Below are 20,664 nucleotides of genomic sequence, written 5' to 3'. Positions count from 1 at the left end.
GCGAATGTCGGGCTGGGCAGACGAGCGCGGCGGCGAGGGCGACGGGCGCATCTACGTGGGAAACCTTCCGACCGACGTGCGCGAGAAGGACCTGGAGGACCTGTTCTACAAGTACGGCCGCATCCGCGAGATCGAGCTCAAGAACCGGCACGGCCTTGTGCCCTTCGCCTTCGTGCGTTTCGAAGACCCCCGGTGAGGCCCCGCTCCATCTACCCGCCCGCTAGCCCGAGGCCCCGAGCCCCCGCCTTCCCTTCTCCCCTCCCCCTCTGGAGCCTCCCCTCCCCCTTCAGCGCAGACCCCTCACGGCGCCCCCGAGTGGAGGCTGAGGCCTCTCGCCGCAGTCTCCGGGGCGTCCTTTGCGCCCTCGTCACTTCCTCTATTATTATTATTTTTTTACTTTACTTACAATCACAAAAGCTGGGCCTTTGGAGGGCCTAAGCCCGTGCAGACTGGCCTCAGGAATGGTACAAATGACCATTCCCTCTCACACTGCTGGAGAGGCACCCTGAAGGAGAAGCACCCCAGCACTTGGGAACATTGGCCCCGGAACCAGCTACGTAAAGAACAGGAGTGCCCATTCGCTCTCTCTCCCCACCCCTCCCCCCAGTCCGAACTCGCCGTTAAGGCGACACAGACAGCGGGGCTGTGGATGCCTCTGAAGGTCGTAAAGGGGTCTCTGTGATGGAACAGATCTTCATTCGCGCTCGCCTCGCACCACAAGGCCAGGCAGGACCTCTTCCTTCTAAAAGCATCAAGGATTTCACTTTCCTCCTTTAATGAGGGAGGCACCACTAGATGCTAAGGGCCTCAAGATTTGGAAGCTCTTGATCCCTATACCAACTCAAAGGGATCTTGGGATTTTGCAAACATTGTCGGCCCACGGCCGAGAAAAGACCTAAGAACTTTCAAAACTGCGGGAAGTGGTTCTTAGAAGCTACCGCACTGTACTGGTCACTCCACTCGGGGTAAATAGTAGCCTGCTCAGTGTTCCAGCATTGTCTCAGGGAACGCTTTACCCAGTCCGTGCTCTGTGGGATTCACTATAAGGACTGACCATAGGTGTCTTGCCTACGTGATGTGGTCATATGGTCGTATTGTCCCACATTGGAGGATAGGAAGGCAGGAAGCACCCTGAGGCTTTGATTGCCATTTGCCTCAAAAATGGAAGGAGGCATTTTCACACCTAAACTGGAGAAGGATGCACTTCTATTAGTAACAGTTCCCGTGTGGTTTTTGAGCAGTTGTCATGTGTCACGTAACATTCTATGTATTATTTAGCATTTCTGACAACCTATAACCACATTTTACAGATGAGGAAACTGAACATTTAGAGAGTTAATAAGAAGGAACGCTAGTAAGGGATTAAAGGGGAGGATTTGAACCTCTTGTTCTGTCCTTTTAGAATACAAACATATTAGAAATAATATGCTACATTGTACAATCTTCCCTCATTCCTTTAATAGAAAAGCTATCATTTACTATCACTGAATGCCAAGTTTCAAGGAAAGCACTGCACACATAGTATCTTATTTAATCCTTGCAATAACCCTGTGAGATAGACATATTACTCACATTAAGAGATGTAAAAACTTGATTAAATATCCAGAGACGGCTACTAGTAAGTAGCAGAAGAATGATTTAAACTCAGGTCAGTTTGTAGGCGAAGTCTGCTTTAAACCCTAGCAGTTCTGTCTCTTTCCCACTGCATTATAAATACAGCCAGGGTTGCGGTGGTTGTGGTTCTTGTTGCTTTTAATCCTGTGACTAGACTCTTGGTAAGTGATTTATGTGCCTGAGACAACTGAAAGATACCTTCATTAGTGTATCTTCAGCTCTGCTTGTTCATCCAAGCTCTGAGTTCATTCTTTTCTCCCATCCAATACTGGAGACCCAGGTTGGTGTTCCCAACTCTCCCAGAGCCCTAGGGAAGACTAAAAGTAACTTTCCCTTTTTGGGCAAAATGGCACCCAGAGAGTGATTTTGACTTCTCCAAACCATGCTGAAAATTTACGCTTGAAAGTTCTCTATTACTTAGAAAACACTAAATTGCATTTATGTTTCAAGCCTTCTCTTTAAATGTTTTTTTTTCTATAGACTTGATGGTACTAGGCTTGTGTAAGAATATTAAAGGACTAGTGTGTGGTGTGCATTTTGAGAACTGCCCACCAAAGTTAGAGAAACACTGTTCTATTGGCAAAATCAGTCATCTGTCAACAATTTATTTTTTCTGAATTAGTCCTCTTAAAAGTAATGTTTACTCATTCATTATCATTTTGTACCTAGTAAACCCTGTGTGTGATAGCTGTAAAGTTTAATGCCAATATCATGAAAGGTCTTCAAACCAAAGCAGTAGTGCATCGAGATCCTGTTTTTTTTTTAACACTGTTCTATTGGCAAAATCAGTCATCTGTCAACAATTTATTTTTTCTGAATTAGTCCTCTTAAAAGTAATGTTTACTCATTCATTATCATTTTGTACCTAGTAAACCCTGTGTGTGATAGCTGTAAAGTTTAATGCCAATATCATGAAAGGTCTTCAAACCAAAGCAGTAGTGCATCGAGATCCTGTTTTTTTTTTTTTTTTCTCTAGGTTTTTCTTTGATACTTGTTACTCATACCTCTCACTGGGAAGTCAGTCAGCCTCCTGAGCAGTACTAATGCCAAACTTTTCTTTGCAGAGATGCTGAAGATGCAATTTATGGAAGGAATGGTTATGATTATGGCCAGTGTCGGCTTCGTGTGGAGTTCCCCAGGACTTATGGAGGTCGGGGTGGGTGGCCCCGTGGTGGGAGGAACGGGCCTCCTACAAGAAGATCTGATTTCCGAGTTCTTGTTTCAGGTATGTTCTTTCAAACTGAATGAAACGATGCATGTAAAATACTTAGCCTAGGCTAGCCTCCAAGAAATGTTAGCTGTTACATGGGATGTGGGGCTTTCTCTTCCATAGCCTATGTACACTGACAGCCTGAAGCCCTGCCCTGTCTTGCCAGTGAGGCAGGTACCTTGCAAAGGGAATTGCACTGGTAGTGCAGCCTTAGGAGAACAGAAACTTGATTCTTATAAAGTTTTCCAGTGTTTAAAGGGAAGATGATGGCAAAACCCTTTGAGCTGGAATTCTAAAGATGTTTTCTTTTGGAATGTACCTTGGTATTGGACTTGATAGGAAGATATTCCAGGAGCCAGATCTGAACAATTTATCCAGCCATGGATCCTGAAAAAGGCCAGATTTTGTGATGGTTTTGGACTTATGTAAAACAAAACAAAAAACAACTTGGCATCTTAGAGATTGTATTACAAAGTGTAGAACTAACTGTCTGGTGTTGACAAGTGATGAAATGGTAAGCTCAGAGATTTGTTTATCTTTCAAAATATTAATGCACTGGTAAAGACCTGGGGCCTTTTGCACATTTCAGGGGTGTGTTAGGGCCCTGGTGGAGTGAGTGTATTGAGTGTGGCACCTTTTTAGATGTGAATGTCACACAATCACAGCAGACTCCCATTGGTGCTTAAGAGTGATACTGTTAGTATCTGCCTATCTTGTGTCCCTTCGTAATTTTTTTAACCCCAGAACTGTATTCCCTCCTTCAGGATATCATACATATCTTTTTTTCTCTCCATGCTGCTCTGAAATGCTGCTTAGAAAACTATTAGGAAATGGCTGCAGTCCTGAGCTGTGAGCGGTAAACACAGCCTTTGAGAGCAGGAGCACATTTCCCTTTCATGACATCAGGTAGGGTTGTATGACTCCCGACTAGTTTTAGCGTCTGAATCTTACCTTTTTCCCTACTATATTGAAGAATATTGGTGATCTTTTAAGAGGTACTTTGTCTAGTTTGTCAGTTATTCACACCTACAAAAAAACCCAAACTTTAGATTTCTTGTGTTGTTAACTTTCTGCTACACTTTGGTCATTTTATTGGATGGTTTTAAAATTCCCATGTCCTGGGAGCCCAGTCAGGCAAGAAATCATTGTACTGATAAATTACATAATGGGAAAAATTAGAACTCAAAGTCTTAGGAGTTTGGCATTAATTATGAAGGACAGAGAGAGAGAAGCTATAAATTCTCAGAGATCCTAAACCTATAATAAGATGGACACTTCTTGCTCAGTTGGAAAGGCTTGTTCTGGAAGATTAGGATAAGACCAGCTTCTTAAGGTGGTTTACCACACATACTTTACTGCTCTTCTCTGGTTTCCTGTCCTTGTGATTATGGGACCCCAGGATTTGAAAGTAGTGATTGATGGAGATGGGACCCTAGGTATTGCTGGCCCTTAATAGGGCAGTTAACACGGCTGAAGGATGTGGCCTCTTTTATGTGCCTAGGACTTCCTCCATCAGGCAGCTGGCAGGACCTGAAGGATCACATGCGAGAAGCTGGGGACGTCTGTTATGCAGATGTGCAGAAAGATGGAATGGGGATGGTTGAGTATCTCAGAAAAGAAGATATGGAATATGCCCTGCGTAAGCTGGATGACACCAAATTCCGCTCTCATGAGGTGGGTCCCCACCTTCTGCTGAGCTTATATCCAGACCACTCCACCTGAAGCTGACCTAGCAGAAGTGTTCGCCACTTTATGACCTCATAGTACCATTAAAGATCTATCTTAATGGGAAAAAGCCAAGGAATTCTTCATGCCTAAGCCATGCAGGGTCATGACAGAGAAGTCTGCAGTCTTAGTATTTTTAACCCAGAAAGAATACTGGTGCAGTCTGTCAATGTGGTGAGCTATTCTGTGATAGAACCTCTTTCAAAACTGGCTTAATCTGCAGTGTCCCTCTGTGAACCTAATTATTAATGGCTGTCTCTCCTCTGGGTCTAGTCTGGGCTCTATAAGCCAACCTCATCATCTCAGCCCTTCTAGGTACTGCTGTTGGGGCTGAGTTGTCACTTCACTTTTATTTCCCAAAGTGTATTAATACAGGATCCTTTTAGAAACCTGAGCTACCTTGGCATGTTCTTGTGGTTGATCACCTCACCCTTGGGACTTAGTTCTCGATGTCCTCATTTCAAGAAGGCGGCTGCTGCTTTGGATATCTCAGAATGATTCAAATGGTGATTATCCCTTTGATACCAATGAGACCAGATACTAGACTACCAAATGGACATTATTTTTTTCTGGTTATCCTGTTCTGACTTGCTATGGGGTTTAGGGATGTCTGGGGACATGAATTTCTAGGCCTGTTCTTTCTCTAAGGATTCATTATAATTCCTTAATTTTATGGCTTTGAGGCTGTGTGGTTTAATGCTTTTGCTCAGAATAATCCCTAGGAGCTGAAACAGTACCTGGTCAGTGACGTGGCAAAGCAGAGCTGCAGGGTAAATGCAATTACTGACTTCACCTGGGGAAAAAGCATCTGGCTGCTTTCACCTTAGCATCTTTAGATCTTCCAAGAATGCTAGCTGAGGGCAAAGGGCCTGGAGACAGGCCAGCCTGAACATGTCTCCTGCTGTTTAGCCAAGTTACTTTCAACCCTGGTTCGTCCATATGCAAAAGTCACAATAATGGCTTTATCTAATAAGACTTGCCAGGAAGCTAAATTATGAAGATAACTTATAATATAATAATAATTTATAAGCTTCTAGCCCCGGTCCTGACACCTGGGAGATGCTGAAGGTTAGCTCCTTCCATAGGTCCCCATCAAAAGATGCATATACAAGGTGGCAAGGGATTGAGCTATACATAAGACCTCTGAGATTCTTTCCAGTTCATAGATTCTGGGGGATCAGTGACAGTAATTCAGATGTTAGTAGCTAGTATTTAAGCATTTACTATATATCAAGTGGCCATTTATTATTTGCGTCACCTTGGGCAGATGATAGCATTCAGTTTTCTTCATTCTTGAAATGTGTAGTAAGAGTACCTACCTCAAAGAATTATTGTGAGGGCTTGGTGTGATAATGTTATGCCAGACAAATAATTAGTGCTCAGTACTTAACTATTGTTAAGCAGCCATGCTAGGTGTTGGTATGCTTTATTCTCTAGGGTCTTATTTTTTCCTTTACTCTTTTTGAATTTCAGGGTGAAACTTCCTATATCCGCGTTTATCCAGAGAGAAGCACCAGCTATGGCTACTCACGGTCTCGGTCTGGGTCAAGAGGCCGTGACTCTCCATACCAAAGCAGGGGTTCCCCACACTACTTCTCTCCTTTCAGGCCCTACTGAAACAGGTGATGGGAATTTTTTCTTTATTTTTTAGGTGAACTGAGCTGCTTTGTGCTCAGAATTTACATTCCAGATTGGTGACTTAGTGTCTTAGTAAATTTTTAAAATTTTTTTTTTAAGGAAATAAAACTACATAATTTCTACTAGGGCCATATTAGCAGTGAAACATTTTCAACTGCGGAAATGATGGTTTTGGTTCAGAAACAAGTTGTATATTTTTCACCCCTGATTATGGGAAAAAAAAAAAATCAGTGCTGTGTCTTTGTGGGTTACTCTGCTATGGAGATCAGCAGTTACTGTGACTGAGTCGGCCCATTCTGTTTAGAAATATATTTTAAACGTTTAGTAATTGACATGTGTGGTCGTCCTTGATTAAGTTTATAGTTTTCACTAAACAGGCACACTGATTTAAAAAAAATCACTGAGTTGTAGTAGCAACTTTTACCCATTTGGTAAGGAGCAGGAGTGGATAACTTTATTTGGGGATAAAGCTATTTGCTCTGATAGTGGTAGAACTTCAGTCCCAAGGGAAGGTTCAGAGTTCTCTTAAGTTTAAGACCAAGCTTGTAAATTAAGCTGCTTTAATGGGAAAGTGAGCATTGCAGATAGGGGAAGGGAATAGGAAAGATGAAAAGATTTCTATAAGTGGGCAGCAGCATAAAGATTGGGAAATTCTTAGCCAAAACCAATTTTGGCAGTTTGGTTAGAATAAAAAAATCTCTTAAGTTCTGGTTCTATCACTTTTACTTCTAAGTCTGTCTCATTTATCCTTGGTATCTGAGCTTTAAAAAAAACAAAACGAAAAAACAAAAACCCCCACCATCTAGGATTCTGCTCAATTCAATAATCATGGGGGGTGGTTTACTTTGTCCCAGGCCGGGGGCTATTTTTTCAAAACCACTTTATTGAACTATGGTTGACATGTAAAAAGCTATAGTTATTTAATGTATACAGCTCAATGAGTTTGGTGTTAAGTATACATCCATGAAACCATCAAGGCCTTAAACATACCTATCCCATCCCTACTCCTTTATGTGGTAAGAACATTTAACATAAGATCTTCCCTGTTAGCACATTTTTAAACATACAATAAATATTGTTAGCTATCCCAAGACTGCTTTTATGATAGGTTCTTTTCAGAAAGAGAAACTGTAGGTGTGGCTAATGTATCCCTTTTGCATATAATCGCTTTGTGAGATGGTAGATGGTTCTAGGTTAGGAGTTCCCAGGCTGTGGTCTACTTTGCATACTCTTCAGAACTTAGCACAAAGTTAGCCCTCTGTTCAGAACGAAATGGGTACCCAGGGACAAATTCAAGTGAGTTCAGTAAAGATAAAAGGCTGATTAGGTCAATGGAAACAGCAACTAAAAAAGCTGTCATGTAGTGATCGGCTGCAATGTCTAAATAGAAAAATTCACTGAAGTGCAGTTTGGTAGACAGTCTTTTTGGGAGGAGAAAAAGAGGGATAATGCCTTCTGAACTAAACAGCCTGTGAGTAAATACATGATCTATTTCCTTGGAAATCGACAATACCTTTTATTTCTATTAGCATCAGGAATCATTGCCTTGTTTTGGCTAGATCTTTCTCAATTCTGTCTTCAGAAGAGTTAGTTACTGCAAAAATACTTAACCAACAATTTTTTTTTTTCAGATTACTGAAGGAAGTAGAAACAGTGTTCATAACAAAAATACTATCGTGCTTCCATGTGTTCATGGGGTACCCCTTTCCCAGAATAGCTACTCAGCCATGTGAGAAGGGCTCTTATTTATCCAGCTTTGGCAAAGAGATATTACCTGTTTGAAAACAATAACAAAAAAAATGTTATAGCTGAGTCTGCTTCCCAGCGGCTACTGAGCTTAACATCACTTAGTTTATCATGGAAAATAAGCAATGGAAATAAGTATAGCTACTATTCTGTTTTTCTAACTATGAGTATCTGAAAGAATCAGTTATAAGTGAAGCCTAATTAATGTACTTTTCAATAGGGAGCCAAAACAGGTTAATCAGTCATTTATATGCATATAGGAGTGGAAGGAAAGACTATGACTGTGAACTCACTTTGTCCCATAAGCAAAGTCTGACATCAGGTTCTATTTAGAAATAGCATGTGATCAATGAGTACGTCTGCTGAAACAGTGACATCAGGCTCTGAGATAGACTATAAAATCTAACTGAGGTGGTTTAGTGAATCAGAGACATGGTTATGAGTTGAGTTCACAAATTTTTTAGCTTTCCTTCCCATCCTTGCTTCAATCAGCTTTCCTTTAACTGGTTGGTCTTGGTCAAAGAACTCCTGAGCTGGAGGGCTGATGTTTGTCTCTGGAGACTGCTCCAAATGGTTGTCCTCTGAAGGGCTCTCCTGAACTTGAAGTTGGCACTTGGAAATCTGTCTCTGTGAGTGCTTAGGCTAGTCCCATTCCCAAATATCTAGAGGGGTGCAGAAGCTCTGAACACCCACCTATCTGCAGATGAGATGATAACAGTTCAACTCACCCAAAGTTCTGGATTTTATTATTGGTCCAGAGTTATTTTAAAGCTTCCATTTAAAATAGTTGCAATGAGGTTTAAAGATGCAAATCTCCACACCAGGGGTTGCAAACTGATGGCTCGCAGGATGCATCTGGCTTGCAGGTATGTTTTCTTTGCATGGTCTTTTATTTTTTTTAAATTTTGAATTAGTTGCCAATACTTAAAATTTGGTAAATATCACACGAAATGCCAGACATCCAGGTTCTCTGGAAAAATAGGCTCACATTCCTGTCTGGCACTGAATGAGAAAAGAAATGCCAGCTGCCACTTTCGGCAGAGCTAGAGTTCCAGATTTGCCACTGTACATACCGCTCCCCGCCCCAGTTCTGTTTTGCTCATTCCTGTCACCAGCTGGCCCCTAAAGGTGAGCATGACTCCTGGACTCTACTGCCACCGTAATGCCACCTATATGCACTTTATACTTTTAAAAAATTGTTAATATTTTTTCATTTATTTCCTGTTTTGATATAATTAATATATAACACTGTATAAGTTTAAGGTGTATAACATAATGGATATATATATATATATATCAAAATTACAGTAATATACCAGTTAACATTCATCATCTCACATACTTAGTTATTTCCCTTGTGGTGAGAACTTTTAAGATCTCTTAGCAGCCTTCACACATACCATACAATATTGTTAACTAGTCATCATATTGTACATCACATCCCCAGAACTTAACTTATAAGTGGAAATGCGTTTTGACCACCTTTACCCAATTCCCACTTTATGCTTTTTAAAGTGCTTTCACATAGCAAATTTGGGCCTCACAGTTCCTACTACATTCTCAGTTCACTGCGGGACAGTCTGTTCGGCCACTTTGGGCAACACATACCTGGGGGGGCCACAAAATACTCCTCCACAACTCGACGGGAGTTTTGTAGTAGTTCTTCAGCACAGTTGCCTTCTACCACATTGTCGGATCTCAAGTATAGACATCTACAAAAACAGAGCTTAAGGTTACCTTCTCAGAGAACAGGGCTTATAGGGGATGGGTGGAGAGGGTCAAGAATTGAGAAAACAAGGGAGCAGCATATACTTGAGTTATGGTCACTGCTGAAAGGTGGAGAAGCTATGGTCAACAGTAGCCTAAAGGACAACTTATAGTTTATAGATTCTCCCAACAACCCTCTGAGGTAAGTGGTCATTATTTCTGAGGATCGATACATTTAATAAATATTTTTGGATGATTACTATGGGTAAGCTGCTTTTCATGGAAATGGGTAATTAAAAGCAATTATAGTACAATGTGTTAACTCTTAACAGGTTAAGTACAGTTTGTCAAGGGAGTAGAAAGGGCACCTGACCCAGCTGGGTGAGGAATAAATACTCAGAATAGGTGATGTCACTGCCAAACAATGGGCGGGGCAGGGGGGGGGAACTAGATTGGGAGGATGGGAAATGGACTTATGGCAGGTAACTTGCTCAAGAGTGGTTATAAGTGACTTAAAGATGCTAGCTCCTAAGTGACAGGACTGGGACTTCAGCCCAGTTCTGGTACTCTGAGTGCCTTTTTAACTACAGCCACCTTACAAGATGTACCTCTATGCCTAGTGGCTTCATTAAAGTGCCTTCATTTGTCCAGATGGCAAACTAGTGAAATGAAATAGGAGCTGAATATATCTATGAGGCGTCACTATTTCGAGGTTTAAAAGTGCATGACAGGAGGCCTGCTTTCAGATACTTGGATTCAAAAATAAATGTTCAGTCACTGATAGAGGAGCAGCCAAGATCTTTCTGCTTTGAGCCAAACCTAATGGGACAAAGGGATGTGACATGAACATCTGGGAGGGAAGGGCTAGTTGTTTCTTTTGTGGTATCCAGCCTAAGACTAGACACAATAAACACTTATTGACAGTATGAAGAGTGGAGAGCTGGAGTTCATTCTAGGATCTGGTACTGTCTTAACTGTGTGGCCTTGAACAAGTGTGATCTTTCCAGACCTTAAATTTCTTGCTAAAAAAGTGAACGTTGTATAAGTTGTGATTTTTTGTTACCCATACAACAATTATGCGTTCATTTAAGAAAACTTGGAGAACAAAAATAAAAATCATCCATAAAGGTGACCCTTGGACTTTCTGGAGTTTATATTTCTGTCGGGCAGTATAACAAAATGGCGAAGAGCTTGGGATCCTAAATCACAGCTGAATTCACACCCAGTGATGAGTGCTTTTTTCACCACAACCACCTTCACGTGGCATGTATGCAATTACTTATGGGTCTCCTTATTTGTAGAAGGCTTCTAGAATTGTTGGGGAGACTAAATGAAATGATGTTACGAAAGATCTAATAATGCTGGGCTGCATTCACGTATCAATAAAGATCTAATAATGCTGGGCTGCATTCACGTATCAATAAGTGGGTACTGAATAATACCTGCTTCTTTCAGAAAGTGCACCCCAAGTACACCTCAGTCCCCAGAGTATAAGGGCACTTAACCTGCCTAGTCCTTACAGACCAGAGACTAATTGTTCCTGGGTGCTTGGAGATTTTGACAAAGACTCTACTACCGCCAACAGGTAGTTAAAAGCTACTGCTTCCCAACAGTTGATCTAATGGCAGTTGACTTATTCACTCCGGAATCGGGTTTCCTATGTTAAGTGACATTGCCAGAAAAACAGTTCACCCTTTCAAATATCACACATTTCCACCTAATTACTATTTATGATGAAGTTGTTTCTAGAATAAATCCACACCTCCCTATTTTTGTAATTGCAGGCTTCTGAACCCAGGGTCTCTGAGGGTGGTGCACCAAGCAGACCCATCACTTGGCAAGTCGCTTAACTTTTCTTGACCTCGGAATCATGCATGAAACATCCAGCAGGAACTGATGAGCTCTTTAGGTGTGTCAATTCCTGATTGACTAAATGCCTGCCTCAGCACCTTTCTTGGCCTGGGTTACACAAGAGAATTTAGCCCAAATACTGTGACATTCATATTGATAATAAGTCATCTTCTATATATGTGGACTAATATAAATTATGACCTACCCTTGGGAGAATTGAAGAGTCCCTTGGATCTTTCTCTGTTCTGGTTCAGATGAAAAACCTTGGTTGAGAAAGGCTTCAACTGTGAACTAGAAATCCCTGCCTCTAAAGCTCATAGACAGGCATTTAAACCAATAATTGTGGGAAATGCAAATAAAAAGCATTTAATGGAAAGCAGTATAGCAGCATGCAGGAAGAAGTGCCTCTGCGGCTCTTGGACTGACCAATGGGACAGTTCTACTGCTGCTTTAGTTTCTGCTCCTTCCCTGGTATCGGGTTGCTATGAGTCATTTCTCTGGGCACCACTCTACTTCCATCATCTACAAATCTCTTCCCTCCTAGTTTTCTAGTTTGATGCAGGCTGATATGCCATGGGATTTCTATTAGCCAGTCAGGGCTTTTACAGCGAGTGTGGCTATCACCTAAAACCATTTAACATTTGTCTTAACTGGGTTCTGTTTCACATGTCAGTTAAGGCAGTGTGTTCAAAATGTGAAAGTCCTACAAATGTCACATCTCTAAATTGGAATCATTAACCCGAACTGGTCTCCAAATTTATGACAAGATTGCAAATCACTGAATACCAAGTCACTATTCCAGCAACCAAATACAGATCCCTCATCTTTTTCACAGACGCTTCCCTGAATAATAGTTGCATTTATTTAGTTATCCTCTATATGTATAACTTAGGAAATTCTGACTCTTTGTGTTTCTATTCCCTACTTTCCCAAAGATATTAATAAAGAACAGTCAACAAACATTTACTTGATATCTGCTCAGTGCTAGAAACTGAGAACATGAGCAATAACAGACATGCTCCCTGGAACATGGATGAGTAGGAGGAGAGGGGCAGAGAATCAAATATTCAAATAGTTGTGTAAAATTATAGCTCTACTGAATACCAGGAGAGAGCCACAGGTCCTGAAAGGGAACCCGATTCAATAGAGAAGAATGAAAACTTCCTTGAAGAAATGGCAGTTGAAATTTGAAGAAATTAGGCAGAAAAGAGTGGATGGGATGAAGTGCAGGTAAAGGCAAGGGCTAAGAATTCTAAGAAAAAAGGGAGACCTTCAGGAATTGAAAGTTACAGCAAGTTAAAGCACTGTTGGAGTGGTGGGCAAGACCTAGATTAAATGATGCCCTAAGGTTATGGTGAAGCTTTTGTCTTTATCCTAAAGAGCACTGGAAAGCCACCTGAAGGGTTTGGGTAGGAGAAAGACATCAGATTTGTTTTTAAATGCTTGAAACTTTGGGCAAATTGGTTAACCTCTCTAGACTTAAGCATCAGATGATGACACAAAGGATCTGATGGAATCAAAGACAAGCTGAGAATGGGAGGCTAGCAAGCACTTTACACAAAGATTATGGTTACAGATAGGCCTGGCTCTATTGGCGCTAATAGCAGCTAACCTTTTTTGCTCCCACCTGTACTAGTTTTTTTTTTTTTTTTTAATTCCATCAAGAAAGGCTAGGGCAGAGTTGTAGATTGCCATATCTTTATGAGCTGTATACCCATCCTAATTAAAAAGCTGCGGTCCCAAACAGCAAAAGTCTGCTTTTCAAAAAAGGATTTTATTTGAAAATGCATTGATTTAGTAACAATTGGTAGAGGTGGGTAGAGGCTGTGTCCTTTTAGTATTCACCAGCTAGTTTGTTAGACTCGCCCCTCCCTATTGCATTGCACTACACTATTGTGTTGTTATTCTGCCCCTTTAGGTATTTGTGTTCTTGGCCCTTGATATAAAATGAAAAGTCAGAACTCCTCTCTGCATTCCCACTTAACAGTTTCTAAGTTTCTTGCCTTCTCAGGGAACAAAACAAAACTTAATGCATACACCAGAATATATAAAATAGATTACACATAAAGCATCAATAATACAGAATGTTCTGAACTTTTCCTTTTTTATTAAATATATCTTGCATACCTTTCCATACCAGCATACATAGTTACTTGTTTCATTAGTTTTAACAACTGCCGAATATCCATTATATGATAAGTATTTAGCAATGAAGGACACTTAGGTTGTCTCTGGGTGGTTTTTGTTTTTGTATTATGAACAGATTTGCATACCCTGGACACTTGTGCATACATCTTTATGTACTTTAACAAATATTTCCATAGGGAACCACTATGTCAGAAAATACATTTAAAATTTTGAGACAGGAATCCAACAGTAAGCAAGTCAGACATGACCTCACATTCTAATAACAAGAGAAAACCAACAGGATAAGGAGTTAGTGAATGGAAGGGGAGAGGGGATTGGGAGTGGTCTGGAGAGATCCTTCGGAGATGAGCCAAAGAGACAGACTGTCCAAGAAAAAGAGAAAAGCAAGTGCAAAGACCTTAGAGAAGGAACAAATTTGGCATGTTGGAAAAACAATAAGGAAGCCGACGTGGCTGGACTGAATAGAAGAGTATGTCCGCGGCGGGGAGGGCAGGGGCTCTGGGAAGTAGAGCCTCAGAAGGTGATGATGAATCGCAAGTAGTCCGGATTTTGTTCCTAGTTAAACTGGCAGGCTTTGAGGATTTTAAACGGGAGAGGATCCAATATGAACAAGGAGAAAGAATGAAACCACTCACCCGCGGGGTGACCGTGGGCAAGTTCCTGCATCTCGCCTAAGGCTATCTCTCCCTCTGAGAAGCGAGACACTATCTTAAATGGCCGCGAAGGCGCCAGTCAAGGGTTGGGGGCCGCAGCCGAGTTTACCTGTCCTCCAGTACTGAGTCCATGGGCTCCACCCCGTCCGTGTCCACGGCGCGCAGCTGGTCGGCAAAGGCGATGGCTTTCTCCAAACCTTCCACGGCCTCTTGGCTGCCGAAGCTCACAAGCGATAGACGCTCCAGGTGTTCGATAACCTCGGCGGTGAGCCGGCCACTTCCCTGGGAGGCGGGGCGGGCGAATGAGACGGAGGTTTCGGGTCACCCGCTCAGACCGCCCCCCGCTCGCCTCCCCCAGGCTTTACCTGAGGACCTGCCTGGGAGGTGAAGCCCCGGCTCCCGCCCACAGAGGCCCGCAGGCCTAGCCACACAGCCCGAGCCCACATTTGTCCTCTTCCCAGCCGCCGTAGTGAGCCCTCATATAAAGCCGAGCGACGCGCCTAAGAGTGATGACATCAGAGTGCGCCGCCAGTGCCGCCGCCATGAACAGCGTAGGGGAGGGATGCACCGACATGAAGCGTGAGTATGACCAGTGCTTCAATCGCTGGTTCGCCGAGAAGTTCCTCAAGGGGGACAGCTCTGGGGATCCCTGCACTGACCTCTTCAAGCGCTACCAGCAGTGCGTTCAGGTGAGCTGCGACCCTCGCCTCTACCCCCAGGCCCAGCACACTCTCTGCTGTGTCCCCGAACACACGCCTCGTATTTTGCGGGGGGTTTGGGACGGGGAGGGTGAAGAAAAACCTCAGTGAGGCCAAGCGGCATTCTTGTCCCCTACCGTCATCACCAAGGCCGCCTGGTGTTTCTCCAAATGACAAATATTTTTGTAGTGTTTTACTTTTTAGGGAGCACAGTAACACTTTTTTGGTTCGCTTAGTGCTCATCTCGAACTTGCAAAGTGGGTGTTCTTTTATTTTAAAAAATGGAACACTCCTGCCCAGAAATAGGACGTGACTAGGCCAAGTTTGCTAGAATCAAGTTGTAGCAGTGGTGCACTTTCCCACTTTTGTTCTGGGGTGAGGCTGGATGCTAGCCTCTCTGGCCTTTTAGGTATTTTGGAGGGTTTCATTCTGCTGCTATAATCCCTTCGTTGGTCTGTTTTCTCTACCAGCTAGGAAGTTTTCATTCCAGCGCAATTAATGTGAAACTACTTTGAAATGTAAGAACAGCAATTGGGCAAGACACTCCCAAGTAGTAAATTTAAAACATCCTTAGGGTAATAACATTTGTTGCTGTCTTTGTCCCATTTGCAGACTGGAAAAATGAGGCTTGCTTTAAGTCACAAAGCTAGTAAGCTTCATAGTGACCTTTATAATGTGTTTTCTCCACCTATCAGAAAGCAATAAAGGAGAAGGAGATTCCCATTGAAGGACTGGAGTTCATGGGCCATGGCAAAGAAAAACCTGAAAGTTCTTCTTGACCTTGACAGTCACCTTGAAAATGGACTCGTCAAATCAGGAAATTGAACACTCTGGATTTTGTCAATTAAGGTTGTGAAGATAGCCATCGATTTAATGAGGAGTTTAGGGGAGAGCTGTATTATTTTCTCCTCCACTTGTAAAAGATGATGAACATCACTCTTTAGGATGATTTCTCACTTGCTCTGGCATCTTGCAGGAACTTAATGTGCTAAAACTGAATTTCTTGGGATTATGGTTGCAAGACTTCGTCTGGGATCAGCTTTAAATATAACTTGTGTGTAAATACTGATAAACCTGTCAGGATGATCAGGGTTGCCTGACCTCTTGAGTTATGCTGCAAAGGACATTAGGTACACTGTACTAGGGTCATTGTTCATGGAAGCAATTGGTTAGGACCTCTTTTCTCTCAGAGAGCTAATAATGCTCTGAAAAGGGATCCCAGAAAAACGGTTTCAATCAACGCTTGGGAGGATATTTTTATTTTTAAATAGTAACTTCAGTGTTAAGATTGCTGGTGGACTGGGTTAGCTAACAGGAAGCCTTTAACAGACAGTTCCTTGCCTTAACAAGAGGTGTCAGATCTCAGATTAAGACGTGAAAGCTTCAAGAACGTTAAGAGTGAACACTATTTCAGAGCTTACAGTGTATTTCAGTAATTAAGATCCTTGGAGTACGCTATGGAAGAAGATCCTAAATTGCAAAGATTTGCTGTTGCTTGCTTTCAACCCGAGTCGATGAATTAAGTCAACCTATATATCATCAAAATGCTGTATCTGGTTAAATGGGGGGAGCAAAAGAGCTTGCTTTATTTGCCTTGTTTACCCACCCTGTCCTGTAATGTCTGTAATCATGAAGATAGAATAAATTGTATCATTTAGTTTCTAGAATTATTTGCCCCTGGTACTCTACTTTATAGAACAACTATTACCCTGTTACCCCACATATCCTATATATATACTGGGGAGAGTTTTCTGTTTTATAATTTAAAGGTGAAAAAGTGAAGATTTATCTAAGCAAGGCAATATGGTATAATAAGAAACTTCACTGGCTTCTAATACTTCTACAGTAGGCTACACAAATATCTTTAAATGTTTATATAACGACAAAAAGTCAGGATCAGGTGAGTACTTACATACTCTAGAATGTCACATAGTTATCATAACTGCGCATCTTGAGTAATTTGATGCAATTTACTATATGTGAAATTTGATTTACAGAAGGCCTAAATTCTATTATCTTCTCTTCACTTTACCAATTACTACTTCACATTTAATGTGACCAGTCCTTAATGTCATTTCAAAACATTCCGCATTTATATTTTGACTGTTTAAAGTCTATTCTACAAGGATTATGAGATATTTGGAACTCAGCTGAAGGAAGCCAGGTAGCAAGCTGAACTCGGACTGGCCACAGGCACAAAAGCTCTAGGGTAGTGCAGGCTGTGGTTAGATCACAAAATGGCAAAGCTAGCAGGGATCCTTTTTTCCTTACTGTAAATGGTTTTCACACCCTGTGTTTCTATATGCCTGACTTTTGCAGTACGAGTTTACTACATGTGCTTATACCAAAACTTTGTAGCTTCTTGACTTACCACACAACTGTCTGGTTGAGCCTTGAGAATTAAACCAGGTCCAAGCCAACCATGTTTTTGTATTGTAATTGCTACTGAGAATAATTTTTCTAATTGTTCCTTATGCTATTTTGACTTCATCCTCCAACTATTTCAACTACTTCAAAGATACTGCCTTTATTTCTCCAAGGGTTTCTGACCCATCCTTCAGGATGCCGAGAAATGACCCCAACGTAAGAACTTGACACCCACCTTCAGAGAAAATGATATGACTATAAAAAATGCTGGTGGTGGGATAGGAGAAAGCGAGGACACAGAGGAAGCACTTCCTCCAGAGAATCACAGATACCTCTTTCAAGTGTAAACTGTGGCCATTCTGCTGGTCAATGTCTCTGCCATTCAAAGTTTGTCAGAACCCTTGATACTTAACTAGCTCTACCCTCTTTGCTTTACACACACCAGGCATAAGAAACCAAGGATAAGGCCTGTTATAAACACTGTTATTCAAAGGCCTGAACTAGACCTAAAAGCAAATAATATTAATGCTAATTTCTGAGAGAAAAACACCAAAGAATGCAACTCTCAGCTCATGACCAATCTAAGTTATTTATTTAAGCCATCTCTTGCCATAAGCAAAAGGATGGAAGATAAGTATACTGGTCATCATTTGATACAGGAAAAGGTCAGCTTAAGGTCCCATACACTTTTCTGGTCCGTGTGCAGAGTATAATGGTCCAAACCAGTGCTGTGGTCCCCACTGGGTAGTGGTCCAGGTTCTCTTCATTCATCCTCATAGCCAGTCGGAAGTGGATTCACTTGAGGATTATGGAATAGAGTATGGTCACCATCTCCCCAAGGAAAACGCTGTGGAGTGAAAATGTGAATTAGGATATTCCAGAAAACAGTTCAGAAACAACACTGCCATGAACTGCTTAAAATAGGTAGGTTGTTGGACACGGACAATAGATTAGTGGTTACCAGAGTGGGGAAGGGGGGAAGCAGATGGGGTAAAAGGGGTCAAATATGTGGTGACAGAAATCTAACTATGGGTGGTGAACACACTGTGTGTGACAACACTGCCATGAACTGCTTAAAATAGGTAGGTGGTTGGACACGGACAATAGATTAGTGGTTACCAGAGTGGGGAAGGGGGGAAGCAGATGGGGTAAAAGGGGTCAAATATGTGGTGACAGAAATCTAACTATGGGTGGTGAACACACTGTGTGTGTACTGCTAAAAGAAATCTAACTATGGGTGGTGAACACACAATGTGTGTGTACTGCTAAATTGTACACCTGAAACTTACTGGATTTTGTTAACGTCACCATACATAATAAAATAAATAATAAAAAACTAAAAATAAAAAAAGTAGGCTGACAGATAATACATAAAAACAAAATGGAAATTAGTCCTGTAACTACTGGCATATTTTGGCCTTCCTATAATTTAAGATCTTAAAACTTCCAGGAGAGCCCTTAAACAGACAAAGGGAAAAGAAAGCTCAAGTTCATTACTCATAAGCCTTGCCCAGTATATCAGTGTTGTGTTTATGAAAGTGTAATCCTCAAATTACCAGGATCAGAATGGCAGAGCTGGGTATGGGGGAGAAGATGCTCATTTAAATGCAGATTCCTGGGCTCCATTCCAGACCTGGAACAAATTTCTGGATTCAAAACGCAACCTACTCTCAATTACTCTGCATGCTACCTTTGAAAAGCATTGCTCTAGGGCAGTGATTTCCAACCCAGGATAATTCTGCTACTTCAGGGACACTGGGCAGGCAATATCTGGAGACATCTGGGGGAGAATGGGGTACTACTGGCATCTAGTGAGTAGAGGTCAAGGATGCTGCTAAACAGTCTACAACTCACAAAACAGCCTTCCTCCACTCCCACCCCTACAATTATCCATGCTCCAAATATCAATAGTACTGAGGTTGAAAAGCCTTGCTGTATGGCTGCTAACTCTACCGTACAAGGGTGGGAGTGGGGCTCAAAAACTCAAAAATCCTTTCTGAATCTGAGAATCTAGCTTAAATGTCTATGAGGCCACTCCAACCTGGGCTAAATGATGTAACAATTATTAAAGAACCACAAGAAGCTCTCTTTAAGAGTACTCACAGCTAACAATTGAAAACATGATTATAGTATATCTACATCAACAGCCAGAAGAGGAAATAGTTGAGAAGATAACTAGCATTGAGGTGGGGCATAGAAGCTGCCAGTTGCTTCGTTATGCAGCTAAAACCTGACAGATGCCCAGGTCCCATGAAGGTGAATCACCTTCCAACTCTGTCAATCTAAAAGTTTCCCAAACCTCCAAGTTTTATACAACCGACAACTGTTTCAGGATCAGACAAAAGGTGCGATGAATCATAGGAAAGGAAAACTAAAGGGCACTTACTGTGTATTTTTGAAACGGAGATGTGACCTTCCCCGCCCCACCCCCCCACCATCTCGGCTTCCCTTCCGTAAAGCCGGAGAAAATAAAAACTGGTGATGTTAAATGAAAAAATGTATACGCCCGGCATCCACGCTTTTAGAGAATGAAACACCTGGACAAGGGCATTTAGAATGAAAAGAGAACAGACACTCCAAGAGACTGCAAGGGCGTACCTTGGACCTGATGCGGAGATGCGGGTAGGCGATGAACTCGGGTCTCTCGTGCTCCCCGTGATGCGACTTCAGGAAGACGTTCAGCATGCTCACTCCCACCCCGGGGAGCGCGACGAAGTAGGTGAGGGCCTTCCACATGCGAGCTGCGGAGGGGTAGGACGGCTCAGACCTGGCGGGGCACGCCGAAGTCTCATCCCCCTCCCCTAAGGCCTCAAGCCAAGGTCACAGTCCCGCGTCGCCTCTCTGGAGTCGGGCAGAGGCCCGCCCCGCCGACCGCAGCCCCAGTACCTGAGCCCTCCTCGCCATGGGCGCCACTCGACATGGGCCGCGCCAGCCGTGGCCGGAACCGACCTAGCAGCCCAGAAATCCGGGACCCCGCCGCTGCCGCCGCCATTTTTTTTTATTTTTTAACCAGGACCCCCGCAGCGCCGGAAGCGACAGCAGGAAGATGGGCTGTGGAGGCGGGACCACAACCTCAAAGGAAGTTCCTATTGGGCGGCGCCTTTCAACCCAAGGAGCCTGCGCACTCTCCTCCGGACCGACCTTGTCCTTGTCAAAAAGCTCGGAACCACGGAGCTGGAGAGAGCATGCGCTCTGTACCTCGCTTGTGCACACCCCTCTTCCTGTCGTTTCCACTCTGGTGAGGCTCAGCGCAAAAGAAAGTCCTGTGGAGTGAACCCTGGCATTGGGAATCGCTCCCTTCGTTGGA

The 20,664-nt window shown here is 42.6% G+C and overlaps 4 protein-coding genes and 1 long non-coding RNA gene across 5 annotated transcripts; 3 read left to right on the top strand and 2 right to left on the bottom strand.

Moving 5' to 3' along the window:
• SRSF9 (serine and arginine rich splicing factor 9) lies at positions 1-6,519 on the top strand. Its single transcript, XM_006908613.1, has 4 exons — positions 1-192; positions 2,679-2,839; positions 4,326-4,498; positions 6,023-6,519. Exons 1-4 carry the CDS (start codon positions 5-7, stop codon positions 6,164-6,166), a joined length of 666 nt encoding a protein of 221 aa, XP_006908675.1. The 5' UTR covers positions 1-4; the 3' UTR covers positions 6,167-6,519.
• Positions 6,520-7,050: 531 nt separating this feature from the next.
• GATC (glutamyl-tRNA amidotransferase subunit C) lies at positions 7,051-14,779 on the bottom strand. The gene is made up of 4 exons (XM_006908612.3): positions 14,658-14,779; positions 14,402-14,574; positions 9,542-9,645; positions 7,051-7,961 (listed from the first exon to the last, which is right to left on the bottom strand). The coding sequence occupies exons 1-4, from the start codon at positions 14,736-14,738 to the stop codon at positions 7,930-7,932; spliced, it is 390 nt and encodes a 129-aa protein (XP_006908674.1). The 5' UTR covers positions 14,739-14,779; the 3' UTR covers positions 7,051-7,929.
• Positions 7,968-12,453, top strand: LOC112477220. Its single transcript, XR_003045360.1, has 2 exons — positions 7,968-8,799; positions 11,425-12,453. It is a non-coding gene; the product is annotated as an uncharacterized LOC112477220 (long non-coding RNA).
• On the top strand, positions 14,685-16,657 carry TRIAP1 (TP53 regulated inhibitor of apoptosis 1). Its single transcript, XM_006908611.3, has 2 exons — positions 14,685-14,981; positions 15,686-16,657. The coding sequence occupies exons 1-2, from the start codon at positions 14,802-14,804 to the stop codon at positions 15,767-15,769; spliced, it is 264 nt and encodes an 87-aa protein (XP_006908673.2). The 5' UTR covers positions 14,685-14,801; the 3' UTR covers positions 15,770-16,657.
• A 1,270-nt stretch (positions 16,658-17,927) lies between these two features.
• On the bottom strand, positions 17,928-20,403 carry LOC102888565 (cytochrome c oxidase subunit 6A1, mitochondrial). The gene is made up of 3 exons (XM_006908610.3): positions 20,244-20,403; positions 19,956-20,098; positions 17,928-18,204 (listed from the first exon to the last, which is right to left on the bottom strand). Exons 1-3 carry the CDS (start codon positions 20,347-20,349, stop codon positions 18,121-18,123), a joined length of 333 nt encoding a protein of 110 aa, XP_006908672.1. The 5' UTR covers positions 20,350-20,403; the 3' UTR covers positions 17,928-18,120.
• Between the last annotated feature and the right edge of the window lie 261 nt (positions 20,404-20,664).

The sequence above is a fragment of the Pteropus alecto genome, unplaced genomic scaffold (genome assembly GCF_000325575.1).
Source record: "Pteropus alecto unplaced genomic scaffold, ASM32557v1 scaffold113, whole genome shotgun sequence".
NCBI lineage: Eukaryota > Metazoa > Chordata > Mammalia > Chiroptera > Pteropodidae > Pteropus > Pteropus alecto.
The sequence above is the reverse complement of the archived record's forward strand: the minus strand, read 5'-3'. Positions and strand labels throughout refer to the sequence as shown.

Excerpts from the sequence above, each read along its gene's own strand:
- GATC (XM_006908612.3), bottom strand. The coding sequence starts at position 14,738 with ATGTGGGCTCGGGCTGTGTGGCTAGGCCTGCGGGCCTCTGTGGGCGGG. Across the intron at positions 9,646-14,401 it reads GACTCAGTACTGGAGGACAG|ATGTCTATACTTGAGATCCG; the intron begins GTAAACTCGGCT and ends CTGTTTTTGTAG. Across the intron at positions 7,962-9,541 it reads GTATTTTGTGGCCCCCCCAG|GTAATATCTCTTTGCCAAAG; the intron begins GTATGTGTTGCC and ends GTTTTCAAACAG.
- SRSF9 (XM_006908613.1), top strand. The coding sequence starts at position 5 with ATGTCGGGCTGGGCAGACGAGCGCGGCGGCGAGGGCGACGGGCGCATC. Across the intron at positions 193-2,678 it reads GTGCGTTTCGAAGACCCCCG|AGATGCTGAAGATGCAATTT; the intron begins GTGAGGCCCCGC and ends TTTTCTTTGCAG. Across the intron at positions 4,499-6,022 it reads CCAAATTCCGCTCTCATGAG|GGTGAAACTTCCTATATCCG; the intron begins GTGGGTCCCCAC and ends TTTGAATTTCAG.
- LOC102888565 (XM_006908610.3), bottom strand. The coding sequence starts at position 20,349 with ATGGCGGCGGCAGCGGCGGGGTCCCGGATTTCTGGGCTGCTAGGTCGG. Across the intron at positions 20,099-20,243 it reads CCATGGCGAGGAGGGCTCAG|CTCGCATGTGGAAGGCCCTC; the intron begins GTACTGGGGCTG and ends ACCCCTCCGCAG. Across the intron at positions 18,205-19,955 it reads ATCTCCGCATCAGGTCCAAG|CGTTTTCCTTGGGGAGATGG; the intron begins GTACGCCCTTGC and ends TTCACTCCACAG.
- TRIAP1 (XM_006908611.3), top strand. The coding sequence starts at position 14,802 with ATGACATCAGAGTGCGCCGCCAGTGCCGCCGCCATGAACAGCGTAGGG. Across the intron at positions 14,982-15,685 it reads GCTACCAGCAGTGCGTTCAG|AAAGCAATAAAGGAGAAGGA; the intron begins GTGAGCTGCGAC and ends TCCACCTATCAG.